The sequence below is a fragment of the Pecten maximus genome, chromosome 4 (assembly GCF_902652985.1).
Source record: "Pecten maximus chromosome 4, xPecMax1.1, whole genome shotgun sequence".
In the NCBI taxonomy this organism is placed as follows: domain Eukaryota; kingdom Metazoa; phylum Mollusca; class Bivalvia; order Pectinida; family Pectinidae; genus Pecten; species Pecten maximus.
Window position 1 is genome coordinate 2,587,555 of NC_047018.1, and position 12,701 is coordinate 2,600,255.

A 12,701-nucleotide genomic window follows, 5' to 3' on the forward strand; every position below is an offset into this window, starting at 1 on the left:
TAGAACTACATTATGTGAGCTGTTACATTATTTGGATGTAGAACTACATTATGTGAGCTGTTACATAAATTGGATGTAGAACTACATTATGTGAGCTGTTACATCAATTGGATGTAGAACTACATTATGTGAGCTGTTACATCAATTGGATGTAGAACTACATTATGTGAGCTGTTACATAAATTGGATGTAGAACTACATTATGTGAGCTGTTCCTTGTACATCATTACCTGAATAATTTGAGCTGTTCCGTCTATTCACTACGTTTTGTCTCAGGTGACCTTAAAATCATTAAGTGTACTCTTTGAATAATAGTAAATATATTTAGAAGCATGTTGAGACCATCAGAGATATGAGTACCGTTTGATATATTTAGAAGCATGTTGAGACAATCCGAGGTACGAGTACCGTTTGATATATTTAGAAGCATGTTGAGACAATCCGAGGTACGAGTACCGTTTGATATATTGTAGGATGGGTACACACCTCTACACCTGGCTGTAGAATACTGTAAACCTCAGGTGGTACAGATGCTCCTAGGCTTCGGGGCACAGGTCGAACTGAAGGGAGGACAGGTAAAAAGGATTTATTATTAGTCCAATCAGATTGAACAACATCCCAATATCTGGGTGATAATGACCAGTATACATCCAGTCCCTGTCTGGGTGATAATGACCAGTATACGTCCAGTCCCTGTCTGGGTGATAATGACCAGTATAAGTCCAGTCCCTGTCTGGGTGATAATGACCAGTATAAGTCCAGTCCCTGTCTGGGTGATATTGACCAGTATAAGTCCAGTCCCTGTCTGGGTGATAATGACCAGTGTAAGTCCAGTCCCTGTCTGGGTGATATTGACCAGTATAAGTCCAGTCCCTGTCTGGGTGATAATGACCAGTATACGTCCAGTCCCTGTCTGGGTGATAATGACCAGTATCAGTCCAGTCCCTGTCTGGGTGATAATGACCAGTATCAGTCCAGTCCCTGTCTGGGTGATAATGACCAGTATAAGTCCAGTCCCTGTCTGGGTGATAATGACCAGTATAAGTCCAGTCCTTGTCTGGGTGATAATGACCAGTATAAGTCCAGTCCCTGTCTGGGTGATAATGACCAGTATATGTCCAGTCCCTGTCTGGGTGATAATGACCAGTATACGTCCAGTCCCTGTCTGGGTGATAATGACCAGTATAAGTCCAGTCCCTGTCTGGGTGATAATGACCAGTATACGTCCAGTCCCTGTCTGGGTGATAATGACCAGTATAAGTCCAGTCCCTGTCTGGGTGATAATGACCAGTATACGTCCAGTCCCTGTCTGGGTGATAATGACCAGTATAAGTCCAGTCCCTGTCTGGGTGATAATGACCAGTATAAGTCCAGTCCCTGTCTGGGTGATAATGACCAGTATAAGTCCAGTCCCTGTCTCTGGGTGATAATGACCAGTATATGTCCAGTCCCTGTCTGGGTGATAATGACCAGTATACGTCCAGTCCCTGTCTGGGTGATAATGACCAGTATAAGTCCAGTCCCTGTCTGGGTGATAATGACCAGTATAAGTCCAGTGTCTGTCTGGGTGATAATGACCAGTATAAGTCCAGTCCCTGTCTGGGTGATATTGACCAGTATAAGTCCAGTTTCTGTCTGGGTGATATTGACCAGTATAAGTCCAGTCCCTGTCTGGGTGATAATGACCAGTATAAGTCCAGTTTCTGTGTGGGTGATATTGACCAGTTTATGTAGAACAACTTTTATCAAGACTCCATTGATGATCTTAAACTGAATTCTTCTGTTGGTGAATTTAATGTTTCACTTCCCTGAACTTTAAGATGAAGATATATATATATTGGTGATGTATTTTGATAAAAAAATCGAAAAAATTGTCTGTTCTGTGGTGCAAAGTCATTTTGATATACAATGATAATTTCAATGTTTGAGTTATGTGCCAACAGGCCCAGGAGACGCCCCTCCACATTGCAGCCAGGACCAAGGAGGGGGAGAAATGTGGAGAAATGCTACTGAAAAGTGGAGCTAATGTGAATGCCTCACAGGAGGTAATCATCATAGCCAGCCTAATCTTATACTAGGTCACTCCCATACCCATACAACCCCATACCTGTAACTCCCACACCTGTAACTCCCACACCTGTAACTCCCTTACCTGTAACTCCCATACCTGTAACTCCCATACCTGTAACTCCCATACCCGTACACTCCCATACCTGTAACTCCCATACCTGTACACTCCCATACCTGTAACTCCCATACCTGTACACTCCCATACCTGTACACTCTCATACCTATACACCCCCATACCTGTAACTCCCATACCTGTAACTCCCATACCTGTAACTCCCATACCTGTACACTCCCATACCTGTACACTCCCATACCTGTAACTCCCATACCTGTAACTCCCATACCTGTACACTCCCATACCTGTACACTCCCATACCTGTACACTCCCATACCTGTAACTCCCATACCTGTACACCCCCATACCTATACACTCCCATACCTGTACACTCCTATACCTGTACCCTCCCATACCTGTACACTCCCATACCTGTACCCTCCCATACCTGTAACTCCCATACCTGTACAATCCCATACCTGTACACTCCCATACCTGTACACTCCAATACCCATACACCCCCATACCTGTATACGCAAAAACTGTACACTCCCATACCTGTAACTCCCATACCTGTAACTCCAATACCTGTAACTCCAATACCTGTACACTCCCATACCTGTACACTCCCATACCTGTACACCCCCATACCATACACCCCCATACCTGTACACTCCCATACTGTAACTCCCATACCCGTACACTCCCATACCTGTAACTCCCATACCTGTAACTCCCATACCTGTAACTCCCATACTGTACACTCCCATACCTGTACACTCCCATACCTGTAACTCCATACTGTACACTCCCATACCTGTAACTCCATACCTGTAACTCCCATACCGTACACTCCCATACCTGTACACTCCCATACTGTAACTCCCATACCCTGTACACTCCCATACCTGTACACTCCCATACTGTACACTCCCATACCTGTACACTCCCATACTGTACACTCCCATACCTGTAACTCCCATACCTGTACACTCCCATACCCGTACACTCCCATACCCGTACACTCCCATACCTGGTACACTCCCATACCTGTACACTCCCATACCTGTACCTCCCCATACCTGTAACTCCCATACCTGTACACTCCCATACTGTACACTCCCATTACCTGTACACTCCCATACCTGTACACTCCCATACCTGTACACTCCCATACTGTACACTCCCATACCTGTACACTCCCATACCTGTACACTCCCATACTGTACACCCCCATACCCATACACCCCCATACCTGTACACTCCCATACTGTACACTCCCACACTGTACACTCCCATACTGTAAACTCCCATACTGTACACCCCCATACCCATAAACCCCCATACCTGTACACTCCCATACCTGTACACTCCCATACTGTACACTCCCATACCTGTACACTCCCATACTGTACACTCCCATACCTGTACACTCCCCATACTGTACACCCCCATACCCATACCCCCCCATACCTGTACACTCCCATACTGTACACTCCCATACCCCATACCTGTACACTCCCATACCCGTTCACTCCCATACTGTACACTCCCATACCTGCATGTACACTCCCATACTGTACACTCCCATACCCATACACCCCCATACTGTACACTCCCATACCCCATACCTGTACACTCCCATACCTGTTCACTCCCATACCTGTACACTCCCATACCCATACACCCCCATACTGTACACTCCCATACCTGTAACTCCCATACCCCTCCGTACACCTCCCCATACCCCAACCCGTACACTCCCATACCCGTACACTCCCATACCCGTACACTCCCATACCCGTACACTCCCATACCTGTACACTCCCATACCCAATGACACTCCCCATACTGACACTCCCATATCCTGTACTTCCATACCTGTACACTCCCCATACCCTGTACTTAACTCCCATACCTGTCACACTCCCATACCCATTACACTCCCCATACCCTTTACACTCCCATACTGTACACTCCCATACCTGTACACTCCCATACCTGTAACTCCCATACCTGTAACTCCCATTACCGTACACTCCCCATACCCTGTACACTCCCATACCTGTACCCTCCCATACCTGTACACTCCCATACCTGTAACTCCCATACCTGTACACTCCCATACCTGTAACTCCCATACCTGTACACTCCCATACCTGTAACTCCCATACCTGTACACTCCCATACCCGTACACTCCCATACCTGTACACTCCCATACCCTGTAACTCCCATACCTGTAACTCCCATACGCATACACCCCCATACTGTACACTCCTATACTGTACACTCCCATACTGTACACTCCCATACCTGTACACTCCCATACTGTCCACTCCCATACTGTCCACTCCCTTACATGTACACTCCCATACCTGTACACTCCCATACTGTACACTCCAATACCTGTACACTCCCATACTGTACACTCCCATACTGTACACTCCCATACTGTACACTCCCATACTGTACACTCCCATACTTGTACACTCCCATACTGTACACTCCCATACCCCATACCTGTACCCTCCCATACTGTACACTCCCATACTGTACCCTCCCATACTGTACCCTCCCATACTGTACACTTCCATACCTGTACCCTCCCATACCTGTAACTCCCATACCTGTACACTCCAGTACCTGCACACTTCCATACTGTACCCTCCCATACTGTACACTCCCATACTGTACACTCCCATACTGTACACTCCCATACTGTACACTCCCATACTCTACACTCCCATACTCTACATTCCCATACTCTACACTCCCATACCTGTAACTCCCATACCCATACACCCCCATACCTGTACACTCCCATACTGTACACTCCCATACTGTACACTCCCATACCCATACACCCCCATACCTGTAACTCCCATACCTGTACACTCCCATACCTGTACCCTCCCATACCTGTAACTCCCATACCTGTACACTCCCATACTGTACACTCCCATACTGTACACTCCCATACTGTACACTCCCATACCTGTAACTCCCATACCCATACACCCCATACCTGTACACTCCCATACTGTACACTCCCAAACTGTACACTCTCATACTGTACACTCCCATACTGTACACTCCCAAACTGTCCACTCCCTTACTGTACCCTCCCATACTGTACACTCCCATACTGTACACTCCCATACCGTACACTCCCATACTGTACACTCCCATACTCTACACTCCCATACCTGTACCCTCCCATACCTGTACACTCCCATACCTGTACCCTCCCATACCTGTACACTCCCATACCCATACACCCCCATACCTGTACACTCCCTTATCTGTACACTCCCATACTGTACACTCCCATAATGTACACTCCCTTACTGTACCCTCCCATACTGTACACTCCCATACTGTACACTCCCATACCGTACATTCCCATACTGTACACTCCCATACTCTACACTCCCATACCTGTACCCTCCCATACCTGTACACTCCCATACCTGTACACTCCCATACCTGTACACTCCCATACCCATACACCCCCATACCTGTACACTCCCATACTGTAAACTCCCATAATGTACACTCCCATACCTGTATACTCCCATACTGTACACTCCCATACTGTACACTTCCATAGACATACACCCCCATACCTGTACACTCCCGTACTGTACACTCCCATACCCAATACCTGTACATTCCCATACTGTACACTCCCATACCTGTACACTCCCTTACCTGTACACTCCCATACTGTACACTCCCATACCTGTACACTCCCATACTGTACACTCCCATACTGTACACTCCCTACCTGTAACTCCCATACCTGTACACTCCCATACCCGTACACTCCCATACCTGTAACTCCCATACCTGTACACTCCCATACCTGTAACTCCCATACCTGTACACTCCCATACCTGTACACTCCCATACCTGTACACTCCCATACCTGTAACTCCCATACCTGTACACTCCCATACCTGTACACTCCCATACCTGTACACTCCCATACCTGTACACTCCCATACCTGTAACTCCCATACCTGTACACTCCCATACCTGTACACTCCCATACCTGTACACTCCCATACCTGTACACTCCCATACCTTACACTCCCATACCTGTACACTCCCATACCTGTACACTCCCATACCTGTACACTCCCATACCTGTACACTCCATACCTGTACACTCCCATACCTGTACACTCCCATACTGTACACTCCCATACTGTACCCTCCCATACTGTACACTCCCATACCTGTACACTTCCATACTGTACACTCCAATACCCGTACACTCCAATACAGTACACTCCCATACTTGTACTCTCCCATACTGTACACTCCAATACAACAAATCTTGTATTTTCCTTAAATTTGTTTAATACTATTGCTTTGTTATGAAATAGATTTGAAAAAATCAACATAACTTGATGGTCTTTGTGATAAAGGCATAAGAAGCACTTGACTAGTAAATAGGACTATTGGTTTTCCTGTCAGATCTATGGACAGGTTTGAGTGTGTACATGACTATATAGGACTATCGGTTCTCCTGTCAGATCTATGGACAGGTTTGTGTTTATACATCACTATATAGGACTATTGGTTCTTCTGTCAGATCTATGGACAGGTTTGAGTGTGTACATGACTATATAGGACTATTGGTTCTCCTGTCAGATCTATGGACAGGTTTGTGTGTGTACATGACTATATAGGACTATTGGTTCTCCTGTCAGATCTATGGACAGGTTTGAGTGTGTACATGACTATATAGGACTATTGGTTCTCCTGTCAGATCTATGGACAGGTTTGTGTGTGTACATGACTATATAGGACTATTGGTTCTCCTGTCAGATCTATGGACAGGTTTGAGTGTATACATGACTATATAGGACTATTGGTTCTCCTGTCAGATCTATGGACAGGTTTGAGTGTGTACATGACTATAAAGGACTATTGGTTCTCCTGTCAGATCTATGGACAGGTTTGAGTGTATACATGACTATATAGGACTATTGGTTCTCCTGTCAGATCTATGGACAGGTTTGTGTGTATACATGACTATATAGGACTATTGGTTCTCCTGTCAGATCTATGGACAGGTTTGAGTGTGTACATGACTATATAGGACTATTGGTTCTCCTGTCAGATCTATGGACAGGTTTGAGTGTATACATGACTATATAGGACTATTGGTACTCCTGTCAGATCTATGGACAGGTTTGTGTGTGTACATGACTATATAGGACTATTGGTTCTCCTGTCAGATCTATGGACAGGTTTGAGTGTGTACATGACTATATAGGACTATTGGTTCTCCTGTCAGATCTATGGACAGGTTTGAGTGTATACACGACTATGTAGGACTATTGGTTCTCCTGTCAGATCTATGGACAGGTTTGAGTGTATACATGACTATAAAGGACTATTGGTTCTCCTGTCAGATCTATGGACAGGTTTGAGTGTGTACATGACTATATAGGACTATTGGTTCTCCTGTCAGATCTATGGACAGGTTTGAGTGTATACATGACTATAAAGGACTATTGGTTCTCCTGTCAGATCTATGGACAGGTTTGAGTGTGTACATGACTATATAGGACTATTGGTTCTCCTGTCAGATCTATGGACAGGTTTGAGTGTATACATGACTATAAAGGACTATTGGTTCTCCTGTCAGATCTATGGACAGGTTTGAGTGTATACATGACTATATAGGACTATTGGTTCTCCTGTCAGATCTATGGACAGGTTTGAATGTGTACATTTGTTAAAATAATGTAATTCCTTTTGACAGAACGGTGAGACAGCCATGCATATAGCTGCTCGATATGGCCAGTTGAAGATGGTGATTGCTCTGCTTGAGGATGGAGGAAACCCTACTCAACAGTCCAAGGTCAGTCACAGACATTACAAGGTCATGATCAGTCACAGTAAATATTACAAGGTCATGGTTATGTAGTCACAGCAAACATGTTCAGCCAAGGTTAGTCAAAATAAACAGTATAAGGTCAAGGTCAGTCAGTATACAAATACAATGTCAAGGTAAATCAGTAAATGAGTACAATGTCAAGGTTAGTCAGTACACAAATATGTAGCCAAGGTCATTATGATTAACAAATACAGTGATAAGGTCAAGGTCAGTTATGGTACATATGTCAGTAAAAGGCCAATGTCAACAGGCAAGAGATCAAGTTCAGTAAATTAGCAAAACATTGTCCCATTTAGAGGGCAATTCTTTTCATATAATTTCTATTTTACACATTGTTTTAAATTAAAAGTTGCACGCATATATGTTAAAGAGAATGAGGTTTTACACATAGATTGGTGAGACGCCTCTCCACGTAGCTGTGCGTCACTGTCATCTTGAGGTTACAAAGGAACTTTTACTCTACGTCACAAAACACAAGTCACGCATTGATGCTGTCATGTTGGTTAATCAACACAACTGGGTAAGTAACACTGGTACTCGATACTTACACCGTATCTTATATAACACTGGTACTCGATACTTACAACGTATCTTATATAACACTGGTACTCGATACTTACAGCGTATCTTATATAACACTGGTACTCGATACTTACAACGTATCTTATATAACACTGGTACTCGATACTTACAACGTATCTTATATAACACTGGTACTCAATACTTACAGCGTATCTTATATAACACTGGTAGTCGATACTTACAACGTATCTTATATAACACTGGTACTCGATACTTACAGCGTATCTTATATAACACTGGTACTCGATACTTACAGCGTATCTTATATAACACTGGTACTCGATACTTACAACGTATCTTATATAACACTGGTAGTCGATACTTACAACGTATCTTATATAACACTGGTACTCGATACTTACAGCGTATCTTATATAACACTGGTAGTCGATACTTACAACGTATCTTATATAACACTGGTACTCGATACTTACAGCGTATCTTATATAACACTGGTACTCGATACTTACAGTGTATCTTATATAACACTGGTACTCGATACTTACAACGTATCTTATATAACACTGGTACTCGATACTGACAGCGTATCTTATATAACACTGGTACACAATACTTACAGCGTATCTTATATAACACTGGTACTCGATACTTACAACGTATCTTATATAACACTGGTACTCGATACTTACAACGTATCTTATATAACACTGGTACTCGATACTTACAACGAATCTTATATAACACTGGTACTCGATACTTACAGCGTATCTTATATAACACTGGTACTCGATACTTACAGCGTATCTTATATAACACTGGTACTCGATACTTACAGCGTATCTTATATAACACTGGTACACATAACTTACACCGTATCTTATATAATACTGGTACTCGATACTTACAGCGTATCTTATATAACACTGGTACTCGATACTTACAGCGTATCTTATATAACACTGGTACTCGATACTTACAACGTATCTTATATAACACTGGTACTCGATACTGACAGCGTATCTTATATAACACTGGTACACAATACTTACAGCGTATCTTATATAACACTGGTACTCGATACTTACAACGTATCTTATATAACACTGGTACTCGATACTTACAACGTATCTTATATAACACTGGTACTCGATACTTACAACGAATCTTATATAACACTGGTACTCGATACTTACAGCGTATCTTATATAACACTGGTACTCGATACTTACAGCGTATCTTATATAACACTGGTACACATAACTTACACCGTATCTTATATAATACTGGTACTCGATACTTACACCGTATCTTATATAACACTGGTACTCGATACTTACAACGTATCTTATATAACACTGGTACACATTACTTACAACGTATCTTATATAACACTGGTACTCGATACTTACAACGTATCTTATATAACACTGGTACTCGATACTTACACCGTATCTTATATAACACTGGTACTCGATACTTACAACGTATCTTATATAACACTGGTACTCGATACTTACAATGTATCTTATATAACACTGGTACTCGATACTTACAATGTATCTTATATAACACTGGTACTCGATACTTACACCGTATCTTATATAACACTGGTACTCAATACTTACAACGTATCTTATATAACACTGGTACTCGATACTTACAATGTATCTTATATAACACTGGTACTCGATACTTACACCGTATCTTATATAACACTGGTACTCGATACTTACACCGTATCTTATATAACACTGGTACTCGATACTTACAACGTATCTTATATAACACTGGTACTCGATACTTACAATGTATCTTATATAACACTGGTACTCGATACTTACAATGTATCTTATATAACACTGGTACTCGATACTTACACCGTATCTTATATAACACTGGTACTCAATACTTACAACGTATCTTATATAACACTGGTACTCGATACTTACAATGTATCTTATATAACACTGGTACTCGATACTTACACCGTATCTTATATAACACTGGTACTCGATACTTACAACGTATCTTATATAACACTGGTACACATTACTTACAACGTATCTTATATAACACTGGTACTCGATACTTACACCGTATCTTATATAACACTGGTACTCGATACTTACACCGTATCTTATATAACACTGGTACACATTACTTACAACGTATCTTATATAACACTGGTACTCGATACTTACAACGTATGTTATATAGTTATTGTCTACACAAAGTCAAAATACTGGTACTCGATACTTACAACGTATCTTATATAACACTGGTACTCGATACTTACACCGTATCTTATATAGTTATTGTCTACACAAAGTCAAAACACTGGTACACATTACTTACACCGTATCTTATATAGTTATTGTCTACACAAAGTCAAAATACTGGTACTCGATACTTACAACGTATCTTATATAACACTGGTACTCGATACTTACAACGTATCTTATATAACACTGGTACTCGATACTTACAATGTATCTTATATAACACTGGTACTCGATACTTACAACGTATCTTATATAACACTGGTACTCGATACTTACAACGTATCTTATATAACACTGGTACTCGATACTTACAACGTATCTTATATAACACTGGTACTCGATACTTACACCGTATCTTATATAACACTGGTACTCGATACTTACAACGTATCTTATATAACACTGGTACTCGATACTTACAATGTATCTTATATAACACTGGTACTCGATACTTACAATGTATCTTATATAACACTGGTACTCGATACTTACACCGTATCTTATATAACACTGGTACTCAATACTTACAACGTATCTTATATAACACTGGTACTCGATACTTACAATGTATCTTATATAACACTGGTACTCGATACTTACACCGTATCTTATATAACACTGGTACTCGATACTTACAACGTATCTTATATAACACTGGTACACATTACTTACAACGTATCTTATATAACACTGGTACTCGATACTTACACCGTATCTTATATAACACTGGTACTCGATACTTACACCGTATCTTATATAACACTGGTACACATTACTTACAACGTATCTCATATAACACTGGTACTCGATACTTACAGCGTATCTTATATAACACTGGTACTCGATACTTACAGCGTATCTTATATAACACTGGTACACATAACTTACAACGTATCTTATATAACACTGGTACACAATACTTACAACGTATCTTATATAACACTGGTACTCGATACTTACAACGTATCTTATATAACACTGGTACTCGATACTTACACCGTATCTTATATAACACTGGTACACGATACTTACAACGTATCTTATATAACACTGGTACTCGATACTTACACCGTATCTTATATAACACTGGTACTCGATACTTACAGCGTATCTTATATAACACTGGTACACATTACTTACAGCGTATCTTATATAACACTGGTACTCGATACTTACAGCGTATCTTATATAACACTGGTACTCGATACTTACAACGTATCTTATATAACACTGGTACACATTACTTACAACGTATCTTATATAACACTGGTACTCGATACTTACAGCGTATCTTATATAACACTGGTACACATTACTTACAACGTATCTTATATAACACTGGTACTCGATACTTACAACGTATCTTATATAACACTGGTACTCGATACTTACAGCGTATCTTATATAACACTGGTACTCGATACTTATACCGTATCTTATATAACACTGGTACTCGATACTGACAACGTATCTTATATAACACTGGTACTCGATACTGACAACGTATCTTATATAACACTGGTACTCGATACTTACAACGTATCTTATATAACACTGGTACTCGATACTTACAGCGTATCTTATATAACACTGGTACTCGATACTTACAGCGTATCTTATATAACACTGGTACACATTACTTACAACGTATCTTATATAACACTGGTACTCGATACTTACAACGTATCTTATATAACACTGGTACACATTACTTACAACGTATCTCATATAACACTGGTACTCGATACTTACAACATATCTTATATAACACTGGTACTCGATACTTACAGCGTATCTTATATAACACTGGTACACATTACTTACAACGTATCTTAT

General features: G+C 41.3%; 1 protein-coding gene across 4 annotated transcripts in view; it reads left to right on the forward strand.

Moving 5' to 3' along the window:
- LOC117324967 (serine/threonine-protein phosphatase 6 regulatory ankyrin repeat subunit A-like) overlaps positions 1-12,701 on the forward strand; it is a 140,470-nt gene that overhangs the window by 83,779 nt on the left and 43,990 nt on the right. For all 4 annotated transcript variants that reach the window (XM_033880813.1, XM_033880816.1, XM_033880814.1 and 1 more), the window contains exons 10-13: positions 474-575; positions 1,944-2,045; positions 7,906-8,004; positions 8,432-8,560. In XM_033880813.1, coding sequence (XP_033736704.1) covers positions 474-575; positions 1,944-2,045; positions 7,906-8,004; positions 8,432-8,560 — 432 coding nt within the window. The remainder of the gene's footprint in view (positions 1-473; positions 576-1,943; positions 2,046-7,905; positions 8,005-8,431; positions 8,561-12,701) is intronic.